Genomic DNA, 17728 nt, shown 5'->3' with positions numbered 1-17728 from the left:
GACTTCCTGGAGTTACTGGCTCTGGAAGGCTGTTGAACCTCCTGAGTACTGAGGCATTGTTTTTACCCAACACTTCTCAGGCAGCAGTCAGACCTACAGGCCTAAATCCTCACACTTACCATCAGGTGAGAACTGATCCCTGTCAAACATGGTGATACACAGGACATCCTGATACAGATCCTTGATGAAGAACTGGCAGTTGAAGTTCCACTTGGGGTTCAGGGTGTCCTGCAGGGTCCTGGTAGTGTAGCTCTGTGAGCCCATGCTGATCTCACAGTATGGGTTGCTCTTCCCTAAACACAGAACAGGGAGTGAAACCCCTCTGCAGAGCAGAACCTCCCCCTCCATCTGAAGCCTGCCTGGACACACACCAATGCTGCTGCCAGATGATGTGGATCAGGCAGTCCTATATCCCAAAGCAGCACAGAGCTGGTTCTTCACTCTGTCCTCTAAAACCAAAGAATGACTATTTCATATAGAAACTGTAGACAAATCACAGTGATTCCCAAATGACCAACTCCTCTCAGCAAGCCTTTCCAAATGTTACAGGAATAAAACTGCTCTGAGACTGTTTCCCTCACTTACCATTGGGCTTACAGGCCTTTAGTTCAGTTGCTTCAATCACTTGCACCATCAAGCGTCCTATTCCTGAGGTTTTCTGTGAACGAGCTGGGAACAAAGAGGTCAGATATAAACAGATTGGTTGGAACTGTAAGAACTGGCAGTAGATCTGAAGGAGACACTGGCATCCTCCAGGAAATGGCCTGCCCCTGGATCCAGGTGGATAGAGGGAAATGCAGAACTTGGTGGGTACCTTGATAAGCCTTTTCACGTTTCCTCTTTTCTGTTTCAATGTATTGCTCTGATGCCGCTTTGATTTTCTGGACCCAGGCAGTCCTGCAGAGAGCAATCCCTACAGTCAGGGTCATCCCGCAGGCAGCAAACTCTTCAGTGACTCTGCCCCACTCTCCCCCCTCTAAATTTTAGAGCCATCACAAATCAAGTCAGTTCATGGACTAAGGTGATGGAGTTATTTGACTTAATCTTATGCCACATTCCAAATCAGCCTCAATAAATGGACATGGAGCTGCTATTTTATTAAAGACTGTTGTGTCACATTAAAGACTGCTCAGGACTGGGGACGAGTCCTATGGGATGCTGGATTTTGCAGCCCTAAACTGTTCTTCAATACAATTGAAACATCAAGGAGCAGATGTGGCTGGATGCCACTGCAAGAGCTGCTGCAGAACCAGAGCAAAATCAGAGCAGACTTCTCATTCAAATGAGAGTCAAGTGAGTTTATTTCCTGACCAAGAGACAGTTCTGTTCCTGAGCTCAGACTCCCTGTGTCAGCTCACTGGAAACACAGCCTGCAGCATCAGTGAACAAGTTTAAGCTCAGATTTGCATTTGCACTACTCACCGCTCGTTAATGTTGTCAGTTTTAAGTGTGTAAACTCTGTCAATGTGTGATATGTGGAAAACTGGCTCATCACTTGAAGGGTCTGTGGGCAACTTCACGAGGACTTCATTAAGGAAAACCGGCTGAAAGAAAAGCAAATATCGCTGTGGTAGCATCACTCTGTGACAATAGGCAGAAACTCTATATGCATGTTTAAATACACTGTTTTACTGTAGGGAAAATAAAAGTCTTAGGACACAGTACAAACAATGAGATCACCATGTAAAGGATGCAAGAAAGGGCTGAGAGAAAAATTTCTCTGGCAATTCACCCCATTCTGCTTTCCTAGGCAAAGAGCTTTGTGAAAGGGGAAGGAGTGTGCAAGCAGAGCTGCAGTGTGGAGCTCAGAAATCCAGGAATATCTCAGGTTCTCTGAGGGAAAGCAGCCCTGATACTTAAGCTTATGTCTCCAGTATCAGAATCTTGAGAACACACATTGTATGGGCACAGAGACTAAAATTTTGCATCTTCTACTGTTTTCTGAAAGACAGGAATTTTCTTGTGGATCTAGGAACCTGTGCAAACTGAAGTCAAGGCTCCTGCTTCTGAACATCCCACTCAGCTGTTCAGGCATGATGCCACTTTCCCCCAAAGTAGATGGAAGTGTTAGTTAAACCAAGATGCAGAAGTCTGTCCTTTTCTGGGTACTAAGCCAACGTCATTTGTGCAAGTTTGCCAGAACATGCCCTTGTGACAGTAAAAGGGGCCACACAGCTAATCCCAGTGGGAGAGCAGCATTACTCATCAGAGGCCAGGACCCACTGTACCAACACTTGGAGCACCTTGAGTCACTCACCATTTTGTACATTTTGAACTGGGAGTTGGATTTAGGGCTGAACAGTTTATCGGATCCAGAAGACACAAACTGCTTAACCATGTAGGTGAGCAGCAGGAAGTCATTGAAAAGGAATCCATACAGCTCCTTGCTGCTCTTGGCCTTGTACAGCTTCCCACTGTGCAGGAGCTTCCGTGGTCCCAAGCAGTTTGTGAGGGAGTTGAACACGGGTTGCTGGGAAGAGACAAAACCCATTAGGAGCAGCAAGTGTGTGCAGACATCAGCTCCTGCTCCTCTTCACTGTGGAGATCGACGAAGCTGCTGAAAACGCTCTTCTCTTTTCTTTAATGAATTCCATTCTAAATGAAGAGAAGGGAACTGTTCTGTGATCAGCCATGGCCACAGCACAACTCCCACCTCAGAGGAGATTTAAGCTTTACCAAAAACACACAGAGAGATGACCAGATGGAGGCATTTAGTGCATTGTGCCTTCTGTGTTGTCCAGAAGCTGTGTTTAAATAGAGGCTGCACAGGCTGCAGTCGGGTCACCTCTTACAGGTGATTAGGTGATGGAACAGGACAGACCTTCTGGGTCTGTCAAGCCCTGGTTCCTTATGCAGTGGACAACTGTCACACACACCTCAGTTTGAAGGCTGTCCTGAAAGGTACAGGAGCCTGAACACCACATATCCATGAGGATCTGGCACTGAGGGCTGCTCTTCCCTGCCTGCTTGAAGTAAAACCCTGGGAAACACACGCTAAATGAAACCCTCCATAGTTACACCTGACTTGGCCCAGTGGCAGCATGATCAGGACTTCAGAGAGAAGAGTTATTTCTGTCCGTTTAATGGTCGAAATGGCACCTGTTTTTAAGCTGATAAATCAAGATTTCTCTGCCACTACAGCCATGCAAAAACAATGGTTCATCACGTTATGGCTGTGAGCAGAATTCAATAAAAGCTTCCCTGCCTAGAGCTCAGCAGTGGATCATGTTCCAATAAGGGATGTTAGCAAGGACTCCCATTCCCTCCCCAGCCTTGCTGAAATGACTCTGAAAAGCCGCAGCCCTGCAGGGCATCAGTGCAGGTACCTCAGCAAGGCCTTCACACTGGACGTGGGCCTGGATCCATTCCAGCCTGTCCGAGTTCTCCTTCTCACGCACGCCCTCGTTCACCTGGGAGCACAACTCCTCCGCGCGCTCCAGGGCGAGCCGGAGGCTACTGTGATCCGGGTGGTTCTCTGCAGTGTTCTCTAGAATCTGGTGCGGGTCAAAGAGGGGAGAAAGCACAATAAAAACAGAGGTAAGCCTGTCAGAGAAATCTCCATAAAGGGACAAGCCTTTATCTTGGCTTTTGCTACAGAGATCAAACTCAAAGCGTTCACCTACAAAACCTCATTGGAGTACTCACACTCTTTATGAGCAGGGGGTAGCGCGTTATCCTTTGCATGGGTTTCAGGAGGAAGCTGGAGAGGGGCATTCCTTTGCAGCGAGGGTCCAGGGCAAGTTTCTGTGGTGCAACCCAGAGACATTGCATTAGTCATCAGAAAACAGCTGCGTCACTGGCACTGAATACTGAAAATTCTCTGAGCAAATTCATTTTTCCAGGCATTCCAAGAGATCTTAGATTTTTTTCAGTAAGCAGACACTACTTGTATCTAGAACAAACAGGAAAGCTAGCAGTGTCATTGCACCCAGATGCTATGCCAGCATAAATCACAGGGTCATTGCTCATGCAGAATCCTTACATTCAAAACTGTTCCAGCTTTTATTTTAACACCACAGGCTCCACTCAGGTTGAAAAAGAGCAAAGCAATGAAAGAAACAAATGCCTGATGTCAACTGTTCTGGTAATTTTCCTTTTATGGCCTAAGTAAATTAGCTAGAGAGAAAGACAGTGTTATAAATAAAGAGCACACACAGTGTTAGGCAGGGTTCCCATGTAAATACACCTTGGAAGCCTCTTAGCTATTTCTGCAGGATTTTACTCTTCTGGCTTATTTTGATGTGACCGATGCTGTTTAGATGGGCTCCTGTCATTGAGGAAAGGAGAGGGCACAAAAGCCACTGAATCAGATACCTTTAAGTAGTCTTTGAAATCAGCATCTTCGTCAGTTTTCTGCTGCAGCAGGGCCGCTCCGTTGAGCTGGCAGCTGCAGAAGCGGATGTAGGCCTGCATGTGGGACAGCTCTGCTGCCAGGATGTCCCCGATCATCTGCACCGGCATCTTCTCGCCTCCTGTTTTCTTACGCACCCGCAGGGCTCTGCAGAAGGAAAGAGATCAACATCCAACTCTGCTGCCAAGTCACAACCTTACAGATCCACCTCTGAAAGGACACAAACCTGGCAGGTGAATTTCCTTACACAGCACAGGCATTTCCAGGAAGTGCCGGGGTCCTGCCTGAAACCCTAGGAAGTCACCCTGACACAACACAGGTTTCTGGGACAATCAGCATCAATCTCTGCATTCAACCAGCATCCCATTCAGTGAATTACTAGCCACTGTATCTTTCTAAACATTATTTTTAGAGAATAAAAGGTTGCTTTGCAGAAAACTGGGAAGAAAGGCTCCCTACTTTTGTGTAGGGTCTTTTTCTAAATATTACAACAAATGTTCATCTGTTCTTGCTGTTGATTTCTCCCTCTCTCTTATTATAGCTCCTTTTGAAGCAGTCTGACTGTATTCAGCTGTTCTGAATGCAAGCATCCACAGGAAATAATCAGCAAAGACAGAATATTGACTGTAAACCCAGTGAACTTCCTGAGGAAAAAATGACAGAATAATGAAAAGGGAAATATAAAGCTGCAGGTAAGTACTCACTTCAGTAACTTTGTATTTGACATGATGAGTTCCTTCCAGTTAACAAAGATCAGCCCCATTTCTCCTTCTGTGAGACAGCCTGAATCAGCCATTGGTTTTTGGAAAACCTGTAGCCAAAAAAATGAGCAATTCTTCAGAGAATAGAAACAGCTCAGCCTCTTGCTTAGCCCAGCAGTGACTTTTTCTGAATGCTCAGTGTCTAATTTCTCAGCAGTTGACAGCAATTTCTTACTAGCACTTGTGACAGCTGTTTCCCCTGAGTGTGTGACCCCATTCTGACACTGGCACCAGCACTTGCAAAGCAAGGACAAGCACTGGGACCTGCAGGCTGGAGCTCAGCAGAAGAGCATTCCTGTGATTTCAGGGTCAGTCACTGCACAAATTACACTCAGGCACTGCTCCTCTCCCCTGACCCAGAGCACTCAGGGTCACCCTGTGTGCAGAACCACAGCTGTTCTCAGGGGCCCTCAGCGCCTCATCTCTGGGGAGCAGAGCCCCCCTGTGACTCGACTATTTAACATCTACCACACTTCACCACACCATTGTTCTGTACAGAGAGGTCAAGTTGGACCCAAGAGCACTTAATGCTGGCCTGTCCCTGCCCTGCTGAGGGAGGTAGTCTTGCTTCCAGAAATAAGACTGGGGAGAAGGCACATGAAAAGCTTTTATGGTGCTTCTACAGCTCTGTGCAGCACTGCTCGACACCTCGCCCCAGCCCATCATCTTTTTACTGAGCCCAAACACCTAAGAGGATTTGGAAAACAGGAAGGTCTTTGTAAGCTGATGGGTTTCACAAAGTGGTGCCTTTGCCTGGTGAGCCACCACATATCATTCACTGGAAAGGGAGGTGCCCACACACCCTTCCTCCTCCATCATCTCACAATTCACAAGAATTCTTTCATTGTTATTACTCAGTATAGAGGTGCTCTTTTTCCAAATGCACTTTCCCATCCAAGACATCTCACCTCTACGACGAGCTGCAGGTCGTCCATGTACCTTTCTTCCGTCTGAATGAGCTCGTGAATGTAGCCCTGCCTTTTCCTTTCCATGGGCTGCATGGTGTCAAGGCTCTGGAGATCAGCACACCCTGCAGGAAGTAAGTCAGGAGTTCAGATCCCAGTCAAGGCATTAAATCTGATAAATTAACAAAATTGCACCAGCATTCAGCAGTCTATGGCTCAGACTCTACAGGCACTGGTAAACCCTCTCTGCAGCAGCAGCGGGTTTCAAAATCAAGTGATGTAGCAATCGACCCTCTCCCTTCTTTGTGTCACTTTTCAGTCTATCACCTTTTTACTTCTTTGAACACCCCTTGCACTGTGATGCAGAATAAAAGTTCCTGACTTCTTGCTACTCCATTTGTCTCATGACTTTTCTCATCTCTTCTGCTACACTGATTTGAAACTGTGATTTTCTCTTACCTTGAGCAATGTCTTTTTGGATTTGATGATCTTAAATGTCTTTTCCAACCTTAACGATTCTAAGTTGTCTTTTGTGAGATGAAGTCATAGAAAATGTGGCTGGTCCTGACTTAAGACATTGCACTTTTAATCCTCACCCCATTTCTGAAGTTCTCTGCCTTACTTATTAGTTTATGATACAAACCACCACAGCAAATTTGTAAAGCTGTAACACAACATTGTAGTTGTGTAACAGCATTGTAGTTGTGTAACTCACAGCTGCACAACTTTTTTTTTCAAAATGAGCTGGAAATATATTGAATTATTTTCATGCATCAAGGATGAAGAATCAAAATCATGCACAGGAACACACTGACAGTCAATGACACAAACCCTAAGTTTCTGTCAGAACATGCAAATCCTGCAGCTTCACACGACTCTATCTCTACTGGATGTTAGTAAACAAGACAAGTGTTCAAACTTTGAACCAAAACCAAACCAAAAACTGGTAAAACCAGAGTGCTGAATGTGTTTAGCTGGGTAAAGGAGAGCACAGAAAGTCAATCTGATCCCTCTGTCAGCCATCACACAGCAGAATATTGCAAAGCAGCAGGGTGGGGGAAAAGGAAAAAGAAGGAACAATTACAATGTTTGAGAACATCCATCTATCCCTGGGTGTGATGGCATCAGACTGCAATACCAGGTGAACTGTTGGTTTGGCAGGACAGCAGGAAGGACATCGCAGGGACTCACTTTGATCCAGCAGTTCTAGAGGAACAATACTTCATGAAGGTTCACAGGAGTTGTGAAAGGCACAATGACCTACAGCAGGAAGGGCTGCGTCTCCCTTGGCACCCTGACACTCCTGGCACACATGGATGTGACTATTCACTGCCAAGGTATAGATCTGCTCATGGGAAGATGAGTTAGTAATAAATTTGAGGGGAAAAAACCAAGAAACACTAAACATTAGGCTGAACTTGATGTGACAGTGGCCTAATGGGAACCTCACAGGCTCCTGAGCTTCCAGCGACATCAGCATCAAGGTGCTCTGAAAGAGCAACTGTCAGCAGAAGAGAAACTTGCCAAATGAAATTTTAGGACACCATAACAAGGAAACCCTTTGAACAACACAAAGAAGTAAAACAGCAGCAAAGACAACAGCTAGATTGAAAACCAGGACTTTTCAGTTCTGCACCCTAAGGAGGATACAGATCTTAAGCTTTCTGACAAGGTTTGAAAGAATACCACTTTTTAAGAAGAGATGAGGGATTGCAGCTCTTTTGATCACACAGAATACTCCTTCTGGCCTAAGTTATCCCCAAAGCTACAATCAGGGCAAAATTAGATGAGAAAAAGAGTGAAGTTACAGATAAAAGTGATTCCTGCAAAGTCTGATGTCTTAGTCCATTGAGACAGTCTGTGGCCAATATTCTACTTCTGGATTCTTATGTCTCTCTTCACTCTGTACAGGACTGAGGTTAAGCCCACCTGGTTACTAAGACATGAAATTTCAGGACAATCCAAGGGCTTGCACAGTAACCAGGCATTAGTTGTTCAGATTTGGAAGTCTCAGCTTTGGCCAGTGGCTCCCTTTCCTACTGCAAGGTGCACTTCTGTGACAGAAGCAGGGATGGACTGAAGCTCCTGTTGGCTTGTCCCACCTGCTGGAACAACCCACATGCTGGGATTTGACTCTGTCTCATGCTGACCACTGAAAGTTGGGGCCAAGCCTGGGAGAGAACTGGGCCCTTTTTATGCTTTAAAATAGATTTGGTTTATGAATTTGTTATCAGATGCAAAAATTCAGTTACTTTAACTAGCTCCTGTGCTAACCTTGTGTTTGGACTGTCAGCTTCTGGGATGAATGCAACTTTATATTTAGAATTTCATATAATTTTATTTAAAGACTAGTGTTTACTTGTGAAAACACTCCTAATTTTGATAGGTCTGATGATACTGGCATAAAAACACATTATGCAATCCCCACATTTGATTTTAGACAGGCATTTGAGTCTGAAGGGAAAAACAAAAAATAAAAGAAGAATAAACCAGCCTAACAAGCACATTTGCCAATGTTTTTCCTAAGTGGCCACAGCAACCCATGGTCTCACTGATGCTGAAAGAGTGGAGCTACATTTCCGCCTCGTCTCCTCCCACATTGCTGTTCCCTCCTTTCATTACATCAATTCTGGTACTTATCTGATTTCCTACTGGCAGCAAGCAAATCCCAAGGGGAGTAAAAGAAAGCAATTTTCTGCTGGTTTAACAGCCAGGAATGTGCATGGAAGCAGTGAAACTGCCTTGTTTGGCAGCAGAAAGCTCTTGGCTTGGCTCCCCTCTGATGAAGCTTCATCCCAAGCTCCCCAGGCGGCTCAGGAAGAGCAGTGGGATTTCTGGGAGTGTCTGCAGCAAGGAATTGCAGCTCCTCACCTGCTCTGCTGACCAAGAGGGATACCTGCTCCCTGGAGGGGAAGCCAGCCTGCCTCTCCCACCAAGAGCAGGCAGTGCCAGGCTTTCAGCCAGCCTGCCCAGCTCCCTGTCCAGAACATTCACCAGAGCAAGCAGGGGGTGTCTGGAACCTTGGAAACTCAGGGCACAGCAACAGAGAGTTGCCCACACTGACTGTGGTGCCCTCTGGGCTAAATCATGCTCCCTGAACTGAGGAAGCAGCTGCCAGGGTAAAGCAACCTGGAGAGTTTATAAACAGGAAATCACAGTCTCTGAAGTTGTGTTTAAAATTATACTTTCCAAATATACCTGAACAAGGAGCATTTTTTCCTACTAACATAACTACTCCTGCATGAAAAACTAGTGAGTTTCACAGTGAAAAGATGCTCTCTTCTGCAGGAGATTCAAAGCCCTGAAAAACATGGGGGGCTGGGGGAGAAAACCTTCCCAATTACTGACTTTTTTGGTTTGAGCCCACTCAGGGGGAAGAGAGACAGTTTCTGAAGAAAGGAAATCCTCCAGTGAAAGACAGATAAATACCATATATCACTATCTTTCCAACAGACATCCCCACTAAATGGGCAGGGGAAAACAGCCATTAGAAGTGACTGCTCTGAAAAGACATCTCAAGCCTCCAAGAGGAGCTCAGGCACTCATCTGAAAGGATGCAGCTACACCAGAGGCACTAACTGCTCTGGGTGACCAATGAAGACTATTTAGGCATAGAGAAGAGGTTTAGATTTGATATTAGGAAAAATTTCTTCATGGAAGGGGTTATAAAACTACCCAAAGAAGTGGTGGAGCCATCATCCCTGGAAGTATTAAAAACCATATTGATATGGCACTTTAGGATGCAGTTTATTGGTGCTGCATTCATGACTGGATTTGATGATTTTAAAGGTCTTTTCCAGCTTTAATGCTTCTATAGAAACTACTTTTTAAAAGAAAATATCTTGGTTTGTTTAGGGTTGGATTTTTTTTGAAGGTGTTGTTTATTTGTTTAATTGTTTGTTTGACTCTGAAGCCAGCTGACATGGCTGGGAAAAGCAGGTAAAGGTTGGGGGTCTTTTTCCAGCCTGCCATAGAATGGCCAGGAGTCCCCTTAAGGACCACGTGCTGGCATTGGCACAGTCTCTTCAGGATAGCCAGAGAGCAGCTGATGGCATCAGGGGACACCAGCACAGCCAGGTGCAAGCTCTGCAGCCACACACAAGGCCAACACACTCCTGTCAGTCCTGCAGCCACCAGCAGCCTCTGAAACCCGTGAGAGGAATGAACACAAGAAATCTGCTACTGTGGAAAAGGCAGTTTCCATCAGGCCCTGGGAGAAATAATAAAAACTTTTAGCCAATCTCCCCTAATCAGTAAACACAGTATACTGTGCTACAACAGAGGAAATTTATGAATCAATTTTCAAGACGTAAAAAACAAAATCAAGTCACTCCATCACAGTTGACACAATGCTCATTCCAAGCTATTCAGCTGGGAAAAAATATCCTCCCCAAATGGACAAAAAAATCACAACAGACAAACTAGATCCTTTTACGTGTCCCTTTAATAAAATACATTTGCATAGTTATCTTACAACTTTGTTCAAATCCGAAGGTGAACAATTGCCTCATGCTAAGCACAGCCTGCATTTGCATGTCTCAACAACCATCCCACAGTGACACTCAAGCTTGGGAAGGACAAGGAGGGGTTTTAAGGCAGCACACACCAGAACACAGCAGTTTTATGGGGTCATTACACTGAAGTAGCACAACCCTGCAGCAGCTCCTGCTGCAGGCCAAGGAGTGTTGGCATTCCTACCAGCAGACTTATTTACAGGCGTTCCAACCCTGCCCAGGAGAATCACACAGGGATACAATCTGACAAAGCTCTGGGATGGCAGAAATGTTCAGTGACCAGAGGGAGAAGTTTCAGGTATTAGTGTGCAATTCTCTGATGGAGTTTTGTGCCTTCTGCTCCTGACTGCACCATCAAGCATGTGGAGACAGAACTTTGGGTGCTCCCAGCCCTCAGCACCATGGGCTCCTCACACACCCAGCCCTGCCTCTGGTCCCAGGGGTGGCACAAGGCCTTCCTGCACGGATCCAGCTCTGGATCAGGAACTAAGCTTGTGTCAAGCCAGGCTTCTGTAGCTTGTTAGTCCATTATGCAAACCAGACAGTTACAGAAGCAGCATTTTGGTACCTGTTCTTGTGCATTTACAGCACTGTTTGGTTCTCAACCCCTGTGACACCAGGGCCCCTATTCTCTGCTGGCCCACAGGAAATAACATTCAGCAAGTACCACACTGCAGGCAACAGCAAACAGCATATTTTGGTTTCCATGTTGGCTTCAGTAACCTTGTGTGGCTCTCAGCAACATTTAGACTCTCAGCTCTTGCCTGGGAACCATGAGTTCAGCAAAGGACTCTGTTTTCCACCTTGCCCTTAGCTCCACAGCCAACTTTTTTCACCCAGATAAGGGTGATTTTACTTGACTGGCTGGGATGACCAGCTGAACTCAACTCTATGGTCTTTTATCAACAAAGGGGTGGATTGCACACAACCAGAGAAAAAGTAGCATTTTTAAAAGTAAAGTCTGATTTAAATGCAACTTCCAAAGAATATTATTTTAAAATAATCTTGCTGTAAATACATCCTTGGCATAGTCTTTCCTTTGCATGATCTGATGTGTGTATCCAATTCTTTCTGCACCACTGTGCAGGAGAGCAAAGCTCTCAGGCAACTGTGCTGGAGCTGTGCTAGGCAGACTTTTGCAATACAGAGGAATACTGAAGGCAGGGACTATGTCCCTTCTCAATCAGCATTATTAGGGTGTATTTTTATTATTATATTTATTATTACACTTAAGAGAATTTAGAGCATATTCAGGTGATCCTGAAACATGAAAAGATAGCTGTGAAAGCACAAAATGCTTCACTTCAATACTTTTCGGTTCAGACTTTGAGGCAGAGGTTTCAATAATTATCAGTGCTCATACCTACACAACAACACAGGGCTACCTGTGTGAAACTTTGCCAACCGTACTGTAATCTCCAAATGTATCAGTTAAAAAAAAAATTAAAATTAGTAGAATGCCACTTTGTTTTTGGAAAATTCCTCAAATACCTCAGTGAGGATAGGAAGTTGTTTTTAATATTTCAAAGACAATTAGTAGTAAAATAGTATTCAAGGAAAACTGACTGAACATTGATTGTCAGTGTGGCTCAATTCCCACAGATGAACAGTGCCTTTTTGCCTTTTAGAAATTACATAATTTAGAAGATCACCTAATTCTTAGAGTACAGTACATGACTGCTCAATGCCACTGGTGCAGCACAACACATTTCAGCCTGTATTAAACAGGATTTCCAAGACAGAATTCAGAGAAGGCAATTCTGGGTGAGTAGTGTATTCTAGTAGAAACACTTAAAATGTACTTTCAGAAGGAAATCAAGTAATCTGAAATACTCAAAGGATTATCTAGCACATTATTTGCCTACAACATGATCTCATTCTATAACAAAATACTGGTTCAGACAAAATACATCCAGAATAAAAACCCATTTGTAGTTTTCTGTAGGCACATTGCGTAGTCCATATTGCACAGAAGATACATCTCTGAACTAAAGGGCACATATACATTATTTGATCAAGGATATAAATACATAATGTTGGATTTTGGAGAAAGGCTTTTAAATCTCTGCAATTGGATTAACCTTTTCCTGATAGTACCTTCACAACATTCATCTCTATATATATATGTCTATATAGTAAACAAACAGTTTGTTTTGTAAACATTTCTGATTGCATAAGTGACCTTTGCTGTTTCATAACCAAGTTCAGGAAACCAACTAAATTAAATACTGTGTCTAGAGATCTCTCTTGTTGTTACAAGAGCACAGAACTATTTAATCAGAGAAGTAGTCTAGAATCAAATTAATCCTTTTATTTAAAGGGGAATCAAGGTTACAAGTTCCTCCTTCCCTCCAAACATTACAATAAGACAAGGGCAGCTCATACTGCACTGCATTTCCAACAGGCCAGGACTGTGGGCTGAGGAGCACAGCTCCATCCTAAACCCAAATGCTCTGCCCTCACTCCAGGTTCTCTTAGTGTCTCTCTCCTGGCAACACCTCCTCAGTGAGGTTACCTCTGCATTAGGCTGCTGCTCTGTTTACCAGGAGGAAGAGCAGCAGCTTTCAAACAGTACTTTAAATGTCACTGCAGACCACAGCCAGAGACAAACAATTCAGTACCATGAACTATTTAATGAAAAGAAGAGGCAGGGGAAGGGCCTGGTCACACAGAGGCTGTGCAAGTACTTACTGCAGCAACTAAGCATATCTGCCAAAACTGAAAGCAAATATGAATGATCAGAATTTAGAGGAAGGAGGCTGTTTAGGGATAGAATGGATTGAGCCAAAACAACCTGAATTCCTGCCATAGTACTACTGTGAAGGAAGAAAAACCATTAAAATATCCTCCACACTACACCTAATAGTCCTTTTCCCCATTAAAAAGGGTGTGAAAAGGCTGGATGGAGTGCACCAAATCTAACCCTTAGATCCTGTAGCGTGTTTGTAATCACAGTGACTATCAGCAGCACACAGGTAGGGTTTGTATCTGGATGAGCCATGAAGGCCCCCAATTTTAAAAGCTCATTATGTAAGAGATTAAATCAAGTCCATTAGAACAATAATCAATGAACATTTTAATTCTGCAAAATATGTACATAACAACATTAAAAGAACACAAGTGCCCATTCCAAACAGCTCAGATAAACTGTGCAAATAGTGGGTCTTTGTGTGTCTGCAATCCCACCATGCAAACAATACTTGATATGCATGCTAATGACTATGATTATCAATCCCAAAGGAAATACTAAAGGAAACAAGAATGAACAGCAGTGAAAGCCACACAAAGACCCACTATCCTTTCTGCTTTTACAAATCCACTGAAACTGCAGATTAGAAGAAAACGCACGAAAACCTAATTTCTTGGTTGGATCTAACATTCAAACGAAGCAAAAGGATTGTGTCAGACACGTGAGCAGGGCTGGCCACCCTGCCTCCACGCTAGTCAAACTTGGATAGTGGGTCTCTGAGGTGCTTTCACACTGGAAGACAACATTGGGTCCTAAAAAAAAAACAAACAAAAAAAAAAAGAAGGATAAAATGAACATAAATTTGAAGAGTGAAACATATGAATTCTACGGACAAAGACAGAACAACACCAAAAAGGTCAGAAAGGAATGATGAACATTCAACTTTCTGAAAACAGACATCATAAGCTTCCACCCTTGCAGTTTCATATTTATAAACACACAAATTTAAGTACTTATGACCAGCCATGTCTGACTCTGAAAACCCCTGCAGCTCATTCATTTGAACAAAAAGTTTCTTCCTAAGGAAAACTTCTGTCATGTAGACTTCAACACAAGGTCAAGCCCTAAGGGTTTTTTAAAGGCAATGTCAGAATTCCCTGAGATTTCAACAAAACCAGAATCTCTCTTGAGAAACTTCTACTGGACATTAGAAAATCAGATAAAAAGTAAACCTGTAATGAAAAATCTCATTGGAATTTATTCACATCAGCACATACAAATTAATCTGTTCAATTCTGTTTGAGCCTGAAAGAAATTAAAACCTTGCCTCTAGTCTTATGTGTCCATGGAACAAGAGGTACCACACCCCTCAGACTCCAAGGGCTACATGGTCTGAAGAGGGACACACCTTGTGGGCAATCCAGAGACTATTCCAGACCCCAGGATTAGAACCTGGAAGTGTTATCAAGCCTGACTGACATTCACCAAATACAAATACAGAGTCATTATGCCACTATGAAGTAAGGGACTGATTTCATATTTGATCTTTGCTATAAGTGGTAGAATTCTGGAGCTGTTGAGTAAAATCAGAATAAATAATTAATCCTCATGTATTAAAATATCAATGTGGAACTGCAACAGGCAACACCTCAAAGCCACTGCACCATGAACTGTTACTCCACAAAGAGAAGTTACTTGGCAAGAACTAGAGAACTTCCAAGTGTGCTGTCCATACAGACACAGAAATGCACCAGCCACGAGCACATCGGTTCAGAAGCCATTTTTTCACTATGAACACCCCTGAAAGTGAGTCAGCTTCATCCACCTGACAGTGTGAACAGGAATTACTGAAGATCTTTTGTGCATGGAAATCAACTTCTGGAAATGCAGATCCTTGTTGCAGGACTTGCCTCATGTCTCCAACATGTCACATCCACAAGTAAGGTTTGGGGAAGACAAAAATGAGGTGGCTCTAGACAACAAGCTGGAGCTCAGGCTGAGCACCTGAAGGAGCAACTCTGATGTGTGAGGAGCTGCAGCAGTGTGGGCTATGGAAAGCAGAAAGAGTGAACAGGAAACAGTCACTACACATAGATTAAAGCAGAAAGAACTGGCACAACATTCAGCTCTGAGAGTCTCATGGGATGAGACACCTCGGGATGAACCAGAAGCCTCTCTGCACATGGAGCACAGGTGTGTGCACCTGGCTGAGCTGTCCAGCCCTGAGCAAGAACATCTCTGAGGGATGAACTGATCTCTAATACCAGAAGACATTGAGCAACCAAGTATGCAGACACAGCTGGAGCAGCTGTCTTCCCTCCTTACACTTCTCTCCTGCTGCCTACCTCACCTTAAACATCCCTTGGGAGGAATAAGAAGAGAACCTGGTAGATGTGTCCTTGTCAGATCCTGGTAACACAGCAAAGACCTGACTCGTGACATTTAATGGTTATGATTTACCTGAGGGGACAAAATCTCAGCTAAAGAAAACAAAATGACACAGTTCAAACTGGTTCCATGGATGACAAACTTGAAAAGGCACCTCATTGAAAAAGCCAACAAATAATAAGAGAACAAGTTTCCAAGCGCAAAGCAGATAAAGACTGGCCAAAATAAAATTATCTCCAGACCAGGGCACTGGGAAGAACTGTGAAGTGGTGAGAGCACCATGTCTACCCCCCTTACACACACTTTGGAAAGGATTGGAAGAGAACCTGGCACTAGAGAGGTACTGGCAACACATAAGATCTGATCCTGCATGGTTGTGTAAACACTCAAAGATTTATTTTAAACGTACTTTGAGACCTGCTGAGTAGATTTATTATTTATGATGGTTTTTGTGCAAACATTAGAAAAAAGGCTATTAAAAATGTCATTAAAACAGGAGCAAGTCTAACCACCACCAGAGTCACCAGGAACACAACTCAACTGTCCTGTGTTCTGCAATCATCATGTATTCAAGAGACAAACAAACCTACAACACCCTGAAGTCATTTTGGTTTTCTTTCCTTGCAGGGTCCTATGCCAGGATGTACAGCTACACCAAGAGGAAGAGTGATTTTGTTCTTTTCACAGAGCTGTCAGCAACTTAAGAGAAGGGACATCTCACTGACCCCAGTTCCTTCTTTGCTAGGGAAGTTTGCCACTACAGCTACAACCAGTAACTCTCAGAAAAGACTCCAGATACAATGGTCTTTAAACTTGGGGGAAAAACCACAATTTTCCTGAACTACAAACCTATCTGAGTAAACCAAATTTGCCTGCTCCCTTTCCAATACCATCATACTTGTTCTAGAAAAAACAGTGGGAAAAACTGTTACTATGCAACAGAGGCATTATAATATCCAGGTCAGCAGTTCTTTGAAATGCAACAATGCATTTTTAAAATTATATTCTCTCATATCTCAAAGCTGTTCTGTTGAGGGCCACATCAACATTTCTGTGGGACAATTCCTTAGTGATTTCACAAGAACACTTGTGATAGTTTCTCTACTCTGTTTAAACAAGAGCCAAAAATATTGTAAGGAAACTCAAGGAAGTTTGGAAGTTCACTCAGGACACATTTAAACATTCCTCTGGTTACAGAAGAGGTACAGAGCAGTGGCTTGCCGCTCACACATGACCAGCAGCAGCAGCAGCCCAGCTGAAATCTGGGAAATGGTATTTGAACAGAGCTCCTGAGCTGTGCTGCGTTTGTGCAGGCTCTGGGCTTGAGGCAGGATTTTTTCACTAAGTTTCCAAATGCCTATATCACAACAGAGTGGCAAATCCCAGCACAAAACTAGTGTGGAACTTAGCTATTTGAAATCCTGAGAGAAGCTGAAAAAATGAGAATAAATTCAACATACTCTTTGTTCACCAGTAGGTGGATTTTGTAGAACTGCTTCATAGAGTAGTGATTAGAGAAAAGTGTAATGGCCAGGTACAGATGACTGGTGCACATCTGCACATCATTAACCTTTGTCAAAAGCCAGTTTGATGTGGATGGAAATACTCTTATTTCACATCACTGAAATCTGAGGGAAAACTTAATGATGTACCAGCAAACAATGAGAAAAACTTACTCATCATCTAGAAAGTTTCCAACTACAGCATGGTCTTAGCATGGCTTTTGCTGAAAATCAGTGGTTTATATGATGACCTTGCATTTGTCACATTCAACAATGTAACTTGAAATAACAACACACCTGGTGTGACAAGCTGTTACCTCTACCATTTTTGAAAATTCCTGAGTTTCCATACTCAGCCAGAATCTTAATTTTATAGCCCACCTGGTATAGTCTATACTGTTTCTTTAAAAGTGAGGTTTGCAAACAAATTAAAGCTTTCAAAGGACCATTTTAATGATTTAGCTATGTCTCATCAAAGAATGTTAAGTTCAATCTAAATCCAGAAGTTTCTGACATCCCAACCACACTGGCCAGAGGCATTAAAAAAGCCAGAACAATATGTTATCAGAAATATGAGCTCAGAAGTAATTTAGCTAAAAAGAAAACCTCAGGAATGGT

The 17728-nt window shown here is 43.5% G+C and overlaps 2 protein-coding genes across 9 annotated transcripts in view; one reads left to right on the top strand and one right to left on the bottom strand.

Moving 5' to 3' along the window:
* Positions 1–17728, bottom strand: part of ITSN2 (intersectin 2) — an 80459-nt gene that overhangs the window by 2387 nt on the left and 60344 nt on the right. For 7 of the 8 annotated variants that reach the window (XM_030944384.1, XM_030944379.1, XM_030944386.1 and 4 more), the window contains 10 exons: positions 6021–6142; positions 5056–5162; positions 4315–4498; positions 3646–3744; positions 3327–3494; positions 2258–2470; positions 1423–1544; positions 815–897; positions 586–669; positions 120–293 (listed from right to left, as the gene is read on the bottom strand). In XM_030944384.1, coding sequence (XP_030800244.1) covers positions 120–293; positions 586–669; positions 815–897; positions 1423–1544; positions 2258–2470; positions 3327–3494; positions 3646–3744; positions 4315–4498; positions 5056–5162; positions 6021–6142 — 1356 coding nt within the window. Of the gene's footprint in view, positions 1–119; positions 294–585; positions 670–814; positions 898–1422; positions 1545–2257; positions 2471–3326; positions 3495–3645; positions 3745–4314; positions 4499–5055; positions 5163–6020; positions 6143–10443; positions 14033–17728 lie in introns of those variants that run through there. The other variant, XM_030944387.1, reaches the window with a different exon arrangement.
* FAM228B (family with sequence similarity 228 member B) overlaps positions 1–17728 on the top strand; it is a 35364-nt gene that overhangs the window by 11669 nt on the left and 5967 nt on the right. Inside the window, exon 7 of the mRNA XM_030944388.1 lies at positions 4893–5043. The gene's annotated coding sequence lies outside the window, so the exon portion shown is untranslated. The remainder of the gene's footprint in view (positions 1–4892; positions 5044–17728) is intronic.

This window comes from Camarhynchus parvulus, chromosome 3 (genome assembly GCF_901933205.1).
Source record: "Camarhynchus parvulus chromosome 3, STF_HiC, whole genome shotgun sequence".
In the NCBI taxonomy this organism is placed as follows: domain Eukaryota; kingdom Metazoa; phylum Chordata; class Aves; order Passeriformes; family Thraupidae; genus Camarhynchus; species Camarhynchus parvulus.
Note: the sequence above shows the minus strand (reverse complement) of the source record. Positions and strands in the feature narration are given on the sequence as shown.